Source organism: Cervus elaphus, chromosome 11 (assembly GCF_910594005.1).
Source record: "Cervus elaphus chromosome 11, mCerEla1.1, whole genome shotgun sequence".
In the NCBI taxonomy this organism is placed as follows: Eukaryota; Metazoa; Chordata; class Mammalia; order Artiodactyla; family Cervidae; genus Cervus; species Cervus elaphus.
In genome coordinates, this window is record NC_057825.1 from 21383172 (window position 1) to 21400594 (window position 17423).

At 46.5% G+C, this 17423-nt stretch overlaps 1 protein-coding gene and 1 long non-coding RNA gene across 4 annotated transcripts in view; one reads left to right on the plus strand and one right to left on the minus strand.

Moving 5' to 3' along the window:
• LOC122703018 overlaps nt 1-10210 on the minus strand; it is a 42787-nt gene extending 32577 nt beyond the window's left edge. For both annotated transcript variants that reach the window (XR_006343396.1, XR_006343395.1), the window contains exon 1: nt 9994-10210. This is a non-coding gene — a long non-coding RNA (uncharacterized LOC122703018). The remainder of the gene's footprint in view (nt 1-9993) is intronic.
• Nucleotides 10211-10233: 23 nt separating this feature from the next.
• TRIB2 (tribbles pseudokinase 2) overlaps nt 10234-17423 on the plus strand; it is a 29301-nt gene continuing 22111 nt past the window's right edge. The window contains exons 1-2 of one of the 2 annotated variants that reach the window (XM_043917102.1): nt 10234-11929; nt 16687-16979. In XM_043917102.1, coding sequence (XP_043773037.1) covers nt 11660-11929; nt 16687-16979 — 563 coding nt within the window. In that variant the 5' untranslated portion in view covers nt 10234-11659. The remainder of the gene's footprint in view (nt 11930-16686; nt 16980-17423) is intronic. The other variant, XM_043917101.1, reaches the window with a different exon arrangement.

Here is a 17423-nt window from a genome sequence, read left to right on the forward strand (position 1 = left end):
ATCACCAACTCAAGGAGCTTACTCAAACCCGTGTCCATCGAGTTGGTGACGTCATCCAACCATCTCATCCTCTGTTGTCCCCTTCTCCTGCCTTCAATCTTTCCCAGCATTAGGGTCTTTTCCAATGAGTCAGTTCTTTGCATCAGGTGGCCAAAGTATTGGAGTTTCAGCTTCAGCATCAGTCCTTCCAATGAATATTCAGGACTGATTTCCTTTAGGATGGATTGGTTGGATCTCCTTGCAGTCCAAGGGACTCTCAAGTGTCTTCTCCAACACCATAGTTCAAAAGCATCAATTCTTCAGGGCTTACCTTTCTTTATAGTCTAACTCTCACATCCGTACATGACTAATGGAAAAACCATAGCTTTGACTGGATGGACCAAAGTAATATCTCTGCTTTTTAATATGCTGTAGAGGTTGATCATAGCTTTTCTTCCAAGGAGGAAGTGTATTTTAATTTCATGGCTGCAGTTACCATCTGCAGTGATTTTGGAGCCCAAGAAAATAAAATCTCTCACTGTTTCCATTGTTTCCCCATCTATTTGCCATGAAGTGATGAGACTGGATGCCACAATCTTAGTTTTCTGAATGTTGAGTTTTAAGCCAATTTTTTCCACTCTCCTTTTTCAGTTTCATCAAGAGGCTCTTTAGTTCTTCTTCACTTTCTGCTGTAAGAGAGGTATCATCTGCATGTCTGAGGTTATTGATATTTCTCCCAGCAATCTTGATTTCAGCTTGTGCTTTATCCAGCCTGGCATTTCTCGTGATATACTCTGCATATAAATTAAATAAGCAGGGTGACAACATACAGCCTTGATGTACTCCTTTCCAGATTTGGAACCAGTCTGTTGTTCCATGTCCAGTTCTAACTGATGCTTCTTGACCTGCATGCAAATTTCTCAGGAGGCAGGTCAGGTGGTCTGGTATTCCCATCTCTTTAAGAATTTTCCACCGTTTGTTTTAATCCACACAGTCAAAGGCTTTAGCATAGTAACTGTGGTTATAGAGAGAAATTAAAACATGGGGCTATATCTCCAGGGCCTCCAAGTCTCCAAATGGAAGCATTCTCTGCCCATCCCTAGATTCCAGGGAATGCCTGGGCATCTCAGGGTAGATCAAGATGGCAGGGGGCAGAGAAGCTGAGATTGCCATTGTCCAGCCCTGGAGCCACCATGCCAGAGGGAAGAATTCTTGAAGAACACCAAAAGTTGTACATATTTTCTCAGTGTAGGCCAGCAGCTGCTAGCTTCCACCCCTTCCTGCTAAACAGAATCATCTTTACCCCAAGAATCTGGCATCCTACCCTAGAGAACAGAAAGGCAGACAGCTTCTAAAAAGGCTCCTAATAATTCCTGGTCTTCACACCTGGTGGAATCCTCTCTTGTTCTGTGGGATGGCCTTGGCGACTTGCTCTTAACAAGGAGACTATGGCAAGATGATGTCACTTCCAGGATTAGGCTACAAAAGACTTGGACGTTTGTCTGGCTTGTCCTCTCTCTGGGTCTTCTCCAGTGTTTGTTCTAATCAAGCAAGATGCCATGCTGTCAGCTGCCCTTTAGAGAAGCTCATGTGATTCAGATTAGAGGGTGGTTTCCAGTTAACGTCCAGGGAGGAAATGAGACCCTCAGCCCAACAGCATTCAAGGACTTGAATCCTATCAATACCTAAAGGAGCGACCTTGGAAGCTTTGGGGGGCAATTTGTTATGCAGCAATGGTTAGCTAATACAAGTATATAAAAGAAGAAGATAACATAACTAACTCAGCTCCTGATCTAGCGCTCTTCCTATTACACCATGTGATTTCTGGCTAATGAGGATCTTTTATCTTAAGGCTAGGGCAACATCTGGTCAGTGGCATGAAGTCCTAGCATTTAGCTCAGCAATCACATTCCCCCACTGTCTGACAGTGACCTTGTCTCCCAGTTGTCCTCTGTATCCATAGGGGATTGGTTCCAAGACACCTCCCCAACTGCCCCTCAGATACCAAAATCCACAGACTATATATATATAGTTCTTTTTTTAATTTGCATATAACCTATGAACATCTTCCAGTATACTTTAAATCATCTTTAGATTACTTTAAATACCTAATACAATGCAAATGCTATGGAAATAGTTGATGATGCAGGCAAATTCAAATTTTGCATATTGGAACTTTCTGTATTTTTTTCTCAATTATTTTTGATCCACAGGTGATTGAATCCATGCATGTGGAACCTGTGGATATGGAGGGCTAACTGTACTGTGGTCAGGGCTAGTCCTCACTACCTCCAGGCCCTACACAGAGCTTCATTCACCTGTCCACAGTTCTCATCACACCCTACAAGATTTGTACTATGATGGTGCCATTTTAAGGAAGCAGAAAGTGAGGTTTAGGGATATTCCAGAATTGACTAAAGGTCACAGAACTACTGAACTTCAGAAAGAATGCACTATATACACTTTCCTGATCTCTTGGATGATGATTGGTTGACTTTTGTATCTCACTCTTTTCTAGATGCAGTTCCAGAGTCTGTCATGGGCCAAGGGTTGTGGTCACTGAACAACTGTGAGGTTTAGAAAGCGGCTTACTTCCCTGTAGCAAAATACTCTAAAGTCATATTTGCTAGCAGATTCTTTTATTATGCAAATGAAGATAATGAAGCCTGAGACTTGATGCTTACCCCATATTTAGAACAAGGGACTGAATTTCTTCAACCCTCCTCCAGTTTACACCCCACCCAGGATCATACACCATCCCTCAGGTCAACACGTACAGATGAACCCATTTTCTAAAGTGTTGGGTCATGGCTAGGAGTTACCTATCCAGTGAAGAACAAGTCTCAATCTTTCTGAGTTCTGGGACAAAATGTAAATGATATAAAATTTCATGTTCTCCCGAGGGATACAAATTAGATATATGGGAAATATACTATGAAATCAGTTATTTGTTCACAGTTTTAACACTCAAAGCACTCTTATATATTTGAATGTGAATTACACAGATATGGATGGGACATATCATTCATTCCATCTATAGCTCACTGAACAGGTTGTCCACATAGCACTGAGTTTCCACACTGCACACCCTCTGCTCCAAGCCCACCTGAGGATCCAAGGCTCACAAGGTGGAAACCACTATCATATAGGTACTGCCTTTAAATGCACTTTCCTGGTTTGCAACTATTCAATGAAACCATCAAACAAAATTCTAGGTAAGGACCCTCAAATTGTTTGAAATTTAAAACAATATTTGAACCCAGAAGGAAACAGAGGCGAGAGGAAAGGAAAGGATGCAAGGACAAGGCAGAGGAGAAGGTGGTGGCAGAAAGGAGAGTTGTGGTAAAATATCAGAAGTACTGGGTTTCTGGAATTTCACTGATGGACCAGTGGTGAAGAACACCTGCTTTGCAATGTAGAGGACACGGGTTCGATCCCTGGTCTGGGAACTAAGATCCCACATGCTGTGGAGCAACTAAGCCTGCATGCCTCAACTTCTGACCGCACATGCCACAACTAGAGACTCTGCACCACAGTGAACAATCCTGCAACGAAGATATTGTGTGCCACAACTAAAAGACCTGACGGACACAGACAAATAAACAGTACTGGGTTTGTGCTCATGAGCTAATTTCCTTGAGACTCAGTTTCTTCCTCTGAGGTGTGTAATGAAACCTCCTTTATGGAGCTATCGTGAGGATTAAATGGCACAAAATACGTAAGAATGCTTTGCAAATTGGTGAGGCTATGGCACATATTAATTCTTAATAGACCTTAATCTGAGCAGTCAGGGCTGTCCAAGGTCATGTGACTAACTGGCCAAGTTGGGGCCCAAATGGGATAAAAGCTCAATGTGTCCTTGTTCAGACCCTGGTCTGCTGGTGACCAGCCTGTTTTTCCCAAACTGAAGGTGGGCTTTTAAAAGCTGAAGAGGGATGTAGATGATCATTCAGTTCAGCCTATTCCCTTTGTAAGGAGGGTATCAGTTACCTCCACTCCACGAATGGTAGGGGATTGAAGTGTCATTCAAAGGCCTAAAATTCAGAAACGGAATGGGGTGCGGGGGGTGGCAGAGGGTGGGAAATCGTCTCCCTCAACATTTGTCTGTGTGCCAGGTATGGAAACACACTGACTTACCAGAACACCCTTCAAACTGAATCTATTTTTACAGTAACCTAGCTCTGTAGATAAATGTAAATTTGTAGCACTTGCTGGACTAGCTGGATTATTTTACCAGTTTTCACTTTGTTTTATTAGCTGCTCTGCAATATATAACAGGATGGCAGACAATTTGCAATATTCACAAAATTCCCATATACTAGGTTTCCCATCCTCCTCTAATTTAATTTAAAAGCAATAACAGCAACAACATTCTCCTATATTCATTTCACTTGTAAGCACTCAACAACTATTTCCTTGGACGGGAAGAAAAACAACAAAACCAGGGCATGGGGGAAGAAAAGATTGTTCCAACACGCCAATTTCTTTTGTATTTATACACTGGACTCCTGCTAGTAGACCATTTATCCAAAGAGAAAAACAGACCCTTTACCTTGCCATGGTAAAACAAACAAATACAAAGTCACTTTTTAGTAGGTACTGCTAGGAAATCACCTTGCACATAAACAACCATTTTTTCAAAGACAAACTGTTTAGGACAAATTGAGAAAAGAATCACTATTATGGAAGGATCACAAGTGAGCCATTCAAGCCAAAGGTTTGGACATCTAAAATAGCCTGATGACAGGCAACGTGATGTGCATGAACCTTATTCATTCCCCTGCCCCCTTCTTCCCTCACACACACACGTACACACACACACACACACACGTGAGCAGCACAGCCATTGAGTAATGGGCCACCATGGGAAATGTTAATGAGTTTTTCTGGGTCCTGGTCGTGGTTCCTTCATCTGAAAAGTGGGGGTAATAATATCTATTTTGATGGATTATATAAGAAGCAGAGAGAAAGAAAGTGGCTGGGCTAGTGCTCAGAAGGCATAATTGAAGTATAATTATTATTAAAGTTAGTAAAAGAGAAGACTCTCAAAGTAATGGGGCAATTTATGACATGAAGCTTGGAAGCAAGCCACAGGCTTCATACCACTGGAAAAGCATCTCTCCATCCTGACTATATCCAAACCCCAGGGTCACAGTGAACTTGGCCAAATGCATCTCTGAGGACTGCAGCAGTGAAGCTATTTACCCTCTCCCCTGGATCTCTCACTTCCTCCTTGCACAAAGGAATGATGGAATCTCTTTCTAGAGTTAACTTGGAGGAGTAATTAGGGGCATTTACCTTCCTGACGACTGATACTGACTCTGATGCTAGGTGATCTGCAGATACTGTCATCAGGAATATCTAGATTACAATTCATGTCTTTACACCACAAACCTCCTCATTCTTGGCCAACCACATGCACGCCACCTTAACATACCATTTGTAAAACCTGAGGCAGCCATAAAACCAGATAAGGGAAGTAGGGAACATGATATGAACAAGCTAGAAGGAACACCTTGGAAAGGAGTAACTTCAGGGAAATACAGAGATCCTAGTCATCAAGCAGGTCCTCATAGACACCTGTGTCAAGTCATAGACATAGAGGCAGAGTCCACAGAGTGGTGTGAGCGGCTGGTGGGCATGTAACCGAGAGGAGTGGGAGACGAAGCTGCTGGGAATTTCTTAAATTCCAACTCCCTGTATCTATGCCCAGGTTTACAGGTATGGCCAAGAAGATCATGTTTTGCACAACTCCAAGGGTGACACTCACAAAGACCTCAGAGGGGAATGGAATGTTCTGCATTTGTGCACTTCTGCATATGGTAGCCATGTCTACAATTTGTCCTGGAAGCTTGTCACAGATTTTTGAGCCTAGGTATGGCTTGATGTGAGAGTTAAGAAAGAAGACTATCATTACCCATGGTATACATAAGCCTTCAAATGACACAGTAGTCTCAAGAGTGTTATCTGATCAACAAACACATCACTTAGCTTAGGGTTTTACACTTAGCAGGTACCTACTGTACATTTACTAGATGAATGAACTAACGAGAGATGAAGTGAATTAAGGAGCAGTTACACGCATTTCAAGAGACAGGACATTCTGGAAAACATGCACAGGAGATTAGCAACCTATGGTAGCTGGATCTGACTGTTCTACAGAGTGGGCTGGTTAATGTGTGCTATGCTCAGTCATGTCCAGCTCTTTGCAACCCCTTGGACTGTAGCCTGCCAGGCAAGAAGAATACTGGAGTGGGTTGCCATTTACTCCTCTAGGGGATCTTCCTGACCCAGGGATTGAACTTGTATCTCCTGCACTGGCAGGCAGATTCTTTACTACTGAGCCACATGGGAAGCCCAGGGACTGGTTACTATTCCTCTGTAATAATATAATCCCTAGTTTAATTGCCATATCATCTTTTATCATAGCTACATAATTTGTATTTAACCATACCTACAACTGTTATTTTAACAACTCCTATACATTTTATTGATATTTTAGGCATTTTGTCTATTATTATTATCATTATCCGTGCCTGTTGAATTGCTTTCTGTGGACATATTCAAATAATGACAATAGTGATATTTATATTATACGCAAGACATTATGCTAGCTGCTTTATGTGCTGCTGTTCAGTCGCTAAGATGTGACTCTTTGCAACCCCAAGGACCGCAGCCTGCCAGGTTTCTCTGTCCATGGGGTTTCCCATGGACAAGAATACTGGAGTGGGTTGCCATTTCCTTCTCCAAGAGATCTTCCCCACCCAGGGATCAAATTTCCATCTCCTGAACTGCAGGTGGATTCTTCACCACTGAGCCACCGGGGAAGCCCATTTTATAATTAAAGTATTTCAAATTCATCTAAGGTCATATAGCTAAAAAGTGAATAAATGAAGATTCCCACAAAGATCTTCCTATTACATGTTTTTTTTTTTTTTTTTTTCAATCTAAGAAGAATTACTGTGAATTCGGATAAAAAGGTTTAAGGCACTAGGTATAAACTATGTAATTTATCCTGCACTACAGTAGTTTCTGAAGATCATGAATTTGGCCTTTAAGAATGGGCCGGACTGTGGCCACCATATAATTTCATCACAAGTCATGAATGTACCATCAATCATGCACAATATCCATTGATGTGCGGTGCTGAAGTCACTCAGTCATGTCTGACTCTCTGTGACCCCATGGACTGTAGCTTGCTAGGCTCCTCTGTCCACGGGATTCTCCAGGCAGGAACACTGGAGTGGGTGGCCTCTCCCCTCTCTAGTTCATCTTCCAGACCCAGGAATCCAACAAGGGTCTGCTGAATAGCAGGCGAATTCTTTATCAGCTGAGCTACCAGGGAAGCTCACAGCATCTGTTTTGTACCAATATGTTTGACCATTTTCTCAGTCTCTCCAGGTGACAGGGCTTTCTCTTTCCTTGGAAGCCCACTGATATTTATTTCATATGACCTCCAGTATGATCTTTCTGGAACCCCAATCAATCAAGTCACTTCCCCACTTAATGGCAGCTTTCACTCCACATCTCTTCCGCTTTGGCTGGTCTGTCTGTCCCTTCTCATTCTACTCCCAGTTCACTTTGTTTGCCACATGCCTGGCTGCTGCTCCTAAACTACCAGTACCAGAGCCATGGAGAGTTACTAGAAATTTCAGAACATCCCACTCCTTTGCTTCTGTACATTCTTTCTCTCCGCCAGAAATGCCAATCTCTTATTTATCTTATTGTATGACTCATAGAACTTTTTCAAGATCCATGAGGATAGGAAATAAATTCTTTAAAACTCGAAACTCAGTATCTGGTACATAGCAGGTTTCAATTAAATATTTGCTTTGGATAAATTCAAGGTGAAAAAAATCACTTTTTCTGGAAAACTCCGAAGCCCAGGAAAAGTGGATGCATTGATATCTAATTGCCACACCGTTATACAATGAAATGATGTATTTCCAAGTGTTTCTCTGAAGCTGGACTCCAAGCTCCTGGGTGGCAGAGACCAAATCTTACTTATATTTGGATCCTTAACACCCATCCTAGGCCGGGCTTATAGTAAACCACCATAGATTTCCTGGAATTGAAAAATATAATTCTAAAGCAGTCACGTGAGCTGAGCTGGACGGGTATTAGGCTTCTCATTTTACAGCTGAAAAAAGGGGTAGCCAGGGAGGAGGAAAAAAAATGTCTTGACTCAATTTCCATTGGAAATCAGAGGCCCAGACAGGGCTGGAACAGGGTCTCCTAAACTCCTAGTTATAAAGCACTGTTGGTGGCCACTGACTATGGAGGCTGGTGCCTTTCTTTCCGACCCCTCAGCAGAGGAACAGAGGTCTGTTCCCAAGATGAGCAGCAGCAGAGGAGACTCGTTGGGGGGAAATGCATGAATGGATCCTGCTCACCACTCTTGGTGATGGCCTGGGGGAGCGCACGAGTCGCCCTAGGGTCAGGGACTGACTGCTAGGAATGTCTGCCAGGAGACATTCGGCAAGAGGGAGTCAGGAGACAGGGGAGCACTTTCTTGACCCTTTTTTCAAACCCAGTGGCCCTGTGGTGGACTGTCATACAGTCTGTATTCTCTTCTGCCAGCCTCCCAGGAAGGCCTTATTTCTGGAGTTTGTGCATAATCATAAATTGCAAATATGCTCCAGTGGGCATAATTGTACAGAGCTTTCTTTTTTTGACTCAAAAGTGTCCTTCCAAGGACTTCGCTGGTGGTCCAGTGGTTAAGAATCCACCTTCCAATGCAGGGGATGGGTGGGGGGAATTGATCCCTCGTTGGGTGGGTGGGGAGGACTGAGATCCCACATGGTGCCACAACTAAGACCGGACATTTTTTTAAAAAGTGTCCTACCATGGGTGACACATGATATAGTCTGCTTTTCCTCCCAGACTAGAAAATGTGCATGTGCATGTTCAGTTCTGTCCAACTCTGTGCGACCCTATGGACTGCAACCCACCAGACTTCTCTGTCCATGGGATTGTCCAGGCAAGAATACTGGAGTGGGTTGCCATGTCCTCCTCCAGGGGATCTCCCCAGCCCAGGGATGGAACCCAAGCCTCTTAAGTCTAACCTGCAATGGCAGGCAGGTTCTTTACCACTAGTGCCCACTGGGAAGCCTGAAAATATGCATATATGGATATAAAAGTTCAGAGGGCTCTAAGAGTATTCTAAACTCCCCTTTCTCAGCCCCTTGGGTTTTTTTTTTTTTTTTTTTTTGGTCCCCAATCAGATTGCTTGGTTTACCAGGATACATTAGGTTAAGGCCTGGCAGTCCAGGCCTCTGTCCAAGTTCTAGCCTAAATCAGAGGACTGGCACCTCTTGCGGAAATTGGGAATAACTGGACTGAACCCGCAGCCCTCACCTGATTCCCAGTGCCAAGTGTCTCGGTGGTCCACGTGTGTGTTGGGGGAGGGAGTACAAAGAGAACAAGAGAAAGGGACTCTGACTGAAGGGGCCCCAAGCTTCGCAGAAGGTGTGCGCAAGCATTGTTTCCCTGGGCCAAAGCCCTCTGGGCACGTCTTGGGAGAGGAAGAATTAGTGATTACCTGCGGTCTGAGTAAAAAGATGTCTTTGAGCTGGTATTAGGCAGGCAGAAAAATACTAAAAGCCTTGATGGGAGGTGGGAGTGGAGGGGGACACCAACTAAAAGCAAGCATTCCGTTTCTTTTTATATGGGGAGGAGAGTGTTGGAAAAAGATAATGAAACTGATTTTTGAAACTCGGTGCGGCACCCCGGATGGCAAGCACATTTTCCAAGAAGAGTTATGTGAGCAGCGGTGTCCGTACGCTCAGAGGATGCCCAGCTTGCTGGGGAGGAGCTCCCGGGAATACGAACGAGTTAGGAAGTCCACTCGTCACTGATGGAGCTTCTTGGGGACTTGGCGGCGGGGCACGAGTCGCCCCGCCGCCTGCAGCAGGGCGCGCAGTCAGCCGGTGGCGGCGCCGGGACCGTCCCTCCCTGGTCGGTTGCGCTACCTCCTCGGCTCCGCGCCCCGGTTGGATAAAGCACTTTGTTTACCTCACCCGGGCTGGGCCATCCTGGGGGGGCAGAGGGAGAGGCAACCGTCCGCGTCCGGAGCCGGGAGCTGCAATGGCAGTGGCAGCCGCCTGCGGGCGCGGGGAGCCGCCCGAGGACTGGCAGCGGCGAGGCTGATTGATGGGCCTCCGGCTCAATAAGGGGGGGCCCCGGGCGGGGCCGGGGCGGGGCCGACGCTGCGCTCAGCCAGTCGCCGGGGCCGCCGGGTGGTGGTGGGGGGGAGGGGGGCGGAGGCTCAGTGGAAATGTATCGGTGACATTGAATGGGGAGACCGAGCGCGAGCGAGGCGCGCGCGCGCACACATACAGCCCCGCTCGCGCAGAGATCCCCGGCCACGTAAGTAACTATTAATACCGCCTCGCCGAGAGATGCGGGCGTGCTGAGCTCGGGGATTGGCCTCGGGCACCGTCGGCCGTCCCCTTCCATTTCCAATACACATTTCTCTTACCTCCGGGTGGGGGGAAGAACAAAAATCAAAGAAGAGAAGCGTCAATTTTCTCCAAAACAACCCCGCCAGGCAGTTTGGGTTGAGGGTAGGGGGTGACGGAGCGGTGGCAAATTATTCCAAGGCGAGATCCAGTGAAAAGAGGGAGAGAGGAGACGGCGTGGGTTGACTGGGCTGGGGGTGCATCCCTTTCCTGCGCCGGGAGGACCCCCGGAAGCTCGTGCCGGGGACACCGGAGACCATTGATCTACCCTCGTCCTCCCTGCGCGCACTTCTCGCTTTCTCCGGAGGCCGATCCAGAGCGCGAGGGAGCGGCGACGGCATGAGCCGGTGCTGACCTCCGCCCGGCGGGCCAAGCCCTGGGCTTTGTCGCGGTACCTGCGCCCGGCCCGCAGCTCCGTGCCCGGCTTTTGCAATCTTTTGTTGGCAGCGCTGACCGCTCTAAGTTAAATGCTCCCTTGCTATTTTTTTTTTTTTTTCTTTTTGTCTGTTTGTTTAAATTTTGGAGAGCTCTAGCGATCTTGGAAAAGCCTCAGACGCCATCTACAGTTAAAACGTAGGTAATTACCCTCTCCGGACCCTCTCCGGCACCCCCCCGCCCCCCGCCTTCCACGCCCCCCACCCTTTCCACCAAAAAAGGGGGTGCAGCGCGGATTCAGTCTGCGGTGCGGCGCGAGCCGGTACCCGGGCTTCTTTCCTTTTTCTTTTTGTTTGGTTTCTAACGCGCCGAGACCAAGCGGCGGCCGTGTGCGCTTCCCGAAGACTGCACAAACTACAGCGAGGCTCCTCCGCCCGGTCTGCTTCGGGAGCCTGCGTGGGGACTGCTTCGGGAGCCCCAGGGCTGCAGCTCCCCACCTTAGCAATCCGGTTACAAGTCCATATCCACGTTGGAAAAGGAGCGAGCGAGAGAGAGAAACTAAAAGTGCGAAGATCCTGCAAATCGCTGGCGGCTTTGGGAGTAACAAAAGGACCCGAGTTGCTGCCGACCGAGGACCCCCCGGGAGTCGGGCTCGGAGCAGACGAGGTGCCCGGCGGCGCCCGTTTTGGGGGGCTTCTAACTCTTTTTCCACGTAGCCCCCTTCCCGTCCCTCCCCTCTCGATCGCTTTTAACATCCGTGGCTCCGAGGCGCCTGCAGCCGCACTCGCCAGCGACTCATCTCTCCAGCGGTTTTTTTTTGTTTGTCGAGTGCGATCCCCACACTCATGAACATACACAGGTCTACCCCCATCACAATAGCAAGATATGGGAGATCGCGGAACAAAACCCAGGATTTCGAGGAGTTGTCGTCTATAAGGTCCGCCGAACCCAGCCAGAGTTTCAGCCCGAACCTCGGCTCCCCGAGCCCGCCTGAGACTCCGAACTTGTCGCATTGCGTTTCTTGCATTGGGAAATACTTATTGTTGGAACCCCTGGAGGGAGACCACGTTTTTCGGGCCGTGCATCTGCACAGTGGAGAGGAGCTGGTGTGCAAGGTAAAGAGCCCGGGGTTTGCTTTTGGCTGTTTTGTCTTTTGAAAAGATGCCTTTGGGAGGGGGCGGGAGGTTGCCGAGCCCTGCGTTCCGGGTGAGGGCGATTCGCCGGATTAATTATCCGTGGGCTTGTTAAATGGGGTTCTGAATTTATTTGTTACCGTTCGACTAGTCGCGAAGTTTTTAGAGCGTTGCAGACAATGGGGCGGGCTGCGGCGGGGGCGTTCTGGGGAGAGCCCGCCGCGGGGAAGGCGGCGGGACTGAGCGGGGGCCACGGCCACGCGTGGTCCTTTCGGCTCATGGAGCCCCTCTGCGTTACGCTGAGTCCCGCGGTCCGGGGATTTCTCCTTGGGTCCAGCCCCCTCCCCTTCCAACACCGAGGAGGGAATCCCCCTGCTAATTTCTAGGCGCTGATGCCTCGGTTCCTTTCGCAGCCATTGTTCTCGGCAGCGTGCAGGTGTGGAACCTTTGTTCCGTAGGTGCCCTTTAAAAGAGACGCACAAAGGTGTCCCCTCTGGCTGAGCCCAGGGGCCCAGCGCGGGGAAGGAGTTTACAAAGAGCCTCCTTCTGCCTGGAGCCTTGAAAGGAAGGTTGGGGGCGGAAATCAAAGCCACCAGCGCACCTCTGGGTGTTGGAAATTGTGAATCCTTTGGGTCTTTTTCTCTTCTTCTCATCTCCAGCTTTCCATGCCTGAACCCCCCCCCCCCATTTGCCCCCACTAAACACTCCCCAACCCCCCCAACACACATTCGCCTGTAGGGTTTAGAGGCCAGCATTTGGAGCCTTGGGGATCCACAGTGCTAATACAGAGATGGGTACTTCAGTTTCCTTTTCGTCTTTGACCCTGAACTGGTTTGTGTCTCTGTCTTTGTGTGCGTTCACAGCGCTCCAAGACAAGGAGATGAGCAGGGGAATAGTTGCAACAACAACAACAAAAAATGAAGACGGTAGAGCAGGCTACCCAGGAATGGGACATAGATGAAGAATTCATTGTCATTGAATTTTAGCTTAGCTCGGTGTTGGTTTTGTTTGGGAAGGGGTTAAGGAGATAGTTAGGAGTGGGGACACCCCCCTCCCTTTGAAATGGGCACTCTGCATAACTGTGCTACAAATAATGCATCACACTTTTACCATCAACCATAGGCTGCTTTGTGAACTTGCTTTCTTTCACAGGGGACTGGAGTATTTCATTGTGAAAAATGGGTTTTGTGGAGGGTCTCCAGTCTGTTGTGGAGTTGTTTAGTTGCGACCTCAGGGGGAAATCAGAGACTCTTTAAATACTGCTCTCTGCTTGGACTGAACATTTGGTATTTTGCACCTTCTCCAAGTTATTGAGACTCAGAGCAGCTTTCCCAGTTAACCAAAATTCAGTAGGCTATTCAGAGCTGGGTTGAATTCTCAGAAGACCTGCAACCTTGTACAATAGGGTAGTCATCCTCTGAAATGAATGAATTCCACAGAGCTGCCACTTTCATATGAAATATGCACAATCACCCAGCAGTGTGTTTTCACTCCTTTTGCTCAACTTCAGTAGAGCATTTTCATATTTTTCAAAGGCTGGAGATGCTTTTAAGTAAAAGGAGTCTGCCGCCAAATTCTGCAGGAACATCTTGCCCTGTTATTTCTTTGTTTAAAGGCAGAGGTGACTCTGTTTCTTTCTCCCTTCAGATTTTTTTCAAGACATATTTCACTTTAGGCTGACCTTACAGTGTCATTCGTAGACTTGCTCTCTGGCCTGAAACTGTACTTAATCTGCTTGTTTAGTTATTGCAAAGATTGAATCAGCCCCTTACCAATTACTGTGCCGCTGCAAGTGGATTTAAGTGCAGTATCATTGTTCTGCTTGACAGAGGTCATCCCTTTAAGACACAGCAGCTCTGTTTGCCTGCCTTTTCACCAGAGGTGATGTGGGTGACTTCTTATGCAAGCGTAGTTGTATAGTTGTATATATCCTTGAAAGCTCCAAGTGCTTTTTATAAGGCTGCTTCTATGAACTACCCTCATAGATACACTGTGGACTCTTGGCTTACTGCAGGCTCAGTGAAATCTACACACTGAATCCAGTTCCTTTTGACTTCTTAGAATATAGAGTTCCTGTCTCCTGGCTCTGTGTTGACCCAAGAAAAAAGTCTTTGTAACAACAGATCCAGTGCAAAGATGCCACTCACAGGAACCCTATAGAATTCTATAGGACATTATTTTGTGAGAGAGAGACTGGAGTATCATTTAACCAAAATAATCATGCCTGTTTATTGTCTTCCTGTGTCTGTGTTAAGCTAGGCAGATGAAGGAAGGGGACTTTAGGGTGTCCTTAGCTTATCGTTTTCATGGAAATGCTTGTAGTTACTGTGTAGATTGACATAATTACTATCTTGGCAAAATGGGCACTTTTTTTTTTTTTTACAAATACTATGAATGATGGTCTAATCTCACTGCCTTATCTGATCTGTCACATTATATAACTAAGGACCTAAATTAAACATTTAAAAGAGGCTGGCACTGAGGCTTGTGGCTTGATTTTGCACTTGAAGGTGATGGTTTAAATACCAATCCAAGCTCATAAATGCCTGTTACAGCTAGTAATAAAAGTTCGGTTCCTACCCATTTGGGAAAACATAAGTACTTGCTTTATTTTGCATACTGTGTCCACCATCTTGGAATTTGGTCTCTCCTACAAAGGGTATGGCTACATTTTGAAGGTGCCATGAATATGTTTGACTTTTAATGTTGATTTGGTTTTACAGTGGGACAGGATAATAGACTAAGGGTACTGAGCAAAAAAAAAAAAAAATCACCTTTTATTTTTTTAAATTGCAACTCAAAGCAGGAAATACGTTATAAATAATCATGACCCCATGAGCACTGGCCACAGAGCCTGCAGCCTGGTGCCTCAGATGCCAGCGTCCTCCTTCTATAACGCAGTGTTTACATTAGTCATTGCAAAGCCTTTATTACTCTGGGAAATTTCTGAGGCTTTCCTGGGTTTCTGCAGCCTGGGTGTTAAAGTTGACTCAAGCATTTCAGATGCCTAATTGAATGGACCTCTGAGGTCATTGCTGGCAGGTCATCATTTGACAGTATCAGGGTGTGATTTGTGGTCTCTGGGGACACGGAAGTATTCATTCTTAAATTCTAGGTTATAGTGGCAGCAGCTGTGCCGCTTTCCTGAGATGCCTCATTATGGTTCATTCACAACGTTACTTTGCTTCCTCACCCGCGTTCGCACCAGCACTCCCGAGGTTTTTACAGGGCCGTTTGACTCACAGATTTGGGGGTTTTGTTTTTTGAAATGAAGAGAGGCTTCACTCAGGGATTCTTAAATAGCAGCCTATGTCCCTGGCTGGGTTATGGAAAGCCTGTAAGTCCCCTTAAGACAAATCTGTTATTATTGTACGTGCTTTTGAGAATGGGCATTGTCAACTAAGAGGGGCCAGAGCTTTCATCAGATTCTCAGGTAGGGTCCGGACCCATAAAGGTCAACAGTGTTTCCAATCAGCGTCTTCAGTTTATGAAAAGGAGGGCGGCTGAGTGATCCTGAATGCTTTATCCACCTCCTCCAGATTATCGGTGGCCAAGCCAGGATTAGATTCTCAAATTAGATGGTTTCTAGGCCAGCGTTTTTCATTCCCCCACACACACCGCAAAATGATGATCAAGGAGAGTGTGTTCTAACTAATGCAAAAGAGACTGAAGAAGCTAAATGGTAGTGAACTGTTAACATTCAGCGTATTGTTGGAGCAATGTTGGCTCTCCATGCTCCCCAGCAAGAAACACCCATGCCCGCCCCTCACTCTTGCAGACACGGAATAGACTCATCATAGCCACATTCCCGGGGCAGATAGGAAAGCCACATTCCAAACCCAGAGATTTGTATCCCTGATTTAGTGGAGGTCTTGAAATGAATGAAACCGTTTTTTTTTTTTTTTTTTAACCTGAGAAAATCTCTGCAGTGTTAATTCCTATTAGATTTGCTCCCAAAAGGTATTGCGGGTGGATTTGCTTTCGAAATAACCCCACAATGAGGTGGCATTTCACAGGCTCATTTTGATTCATAGAAAATCATTGCATAACTGATTCATTGAGCTAGATGTGTGTGGAGGGAAGAGAGAAAGGAGCGTGGCTGCTTTCTTAATCAGAAGGACTGTGTCCTTTCTTAGCTCTGCCGCTGGGGGCTTGATTTGACTTGTTATCCGAGCCTCGATTTCCACATCTGTGAGATGAAGGTACTGAATTACGTAACCTTCAGTCTACACATTTAATCTATTAATTGCTATTATGTTATATACTGCTATACAATCCAATTATGTAGCAAAACATATGTTGTATATGGTTGTTAGAGCTGTGTAGTGTTGGTGTATGGGTGCTTTTTTTTCTTTGAAGGTAAATAAGGTGTTATCTGTGCAGCTTGGGATGTCTCAAATTTTGCCATAATTTTTCTATAAACAGAGGCGATTAGGATAGAGAGAAAAACATAATTAAACTTACCATTTGGGTATTGCGTTACATCTTGCTAAGCATTCTGACCTTCATTTTTTCACATAATCCTCCCAACACTGTGAGTCAATCACTTGCCCTTTTGCACATGAGGATTTGGAGGCTCAGAGAGGTCAAGCGACTTATTCAGTGCTGCGCAGCTGGGAGGCAGGGCCAGTGTGATCGGGGGTCCAAGCTCAACCCGTGTCTATGGGAGGCATCCACATTCTGTGATCTGGTTGTATAGGAGGCACCTCTGACTCTTGGTATTGTTCATCCTGCCCTAGGTGTTTGATATCAGCTGCTACCAGGAGTCCCTGGCCCCCTGTTTTTGCCTGTCTGCCCACAGCAACATCAACCAAATCACCGAAATTATCCTGGGGGAGACCAAAGCCTATGTGTTCTTTGAGCGGAGCTATGGGGACATGCATTCCTTCGTCCGCACCTGCAAGAAGCTGAGGGAGGAGGAGGCGGCCAGGCTCTTCTACCAGATCGCCTCGGCCGTGGCCCACTGCCACGACGGGGGGCTGGTGCTCCGGGACCTCAAGCTGCGGAAATTCATCTTTAAGGACGAAGAAAGGTGAGTCTCCTTCCTGTCCAGGCCCGTGTGCTATGCCAGGCTGCTCAGAGCAGCTTGCCGGAGAGGTTGGAATGGACATTCTTGGGCTGCCTGTTGTCCAGGTGAGGAGGAGGGACTGTGGAAGGACAAAGGGAGAAATATTGCAGTGTTTTAAGTGCCCCTGAGAAGTGGTTTGCTGCTCCTCTAAGAGATGGTTATCAGAGGCTCACAAGTGCCAGGATATTCTGTGATCCCGTAATTAATTTTATTTTGGCGTCATGAACTCTGATGGTGGCTGCCAGCCTCTGTGGCATTTTCAGCATGAATAAGGGAAACTTTTGAAAATTCTGCCTTCGGTAGTCTCCATGCCTGGCATCAGTCGTTTATCATTCATTCATTTAAGAGATACTCCCTAAGTCTGTTCCTAAGTTTGAATCACAAGTCTCAGGACTGTGAATATCAAGA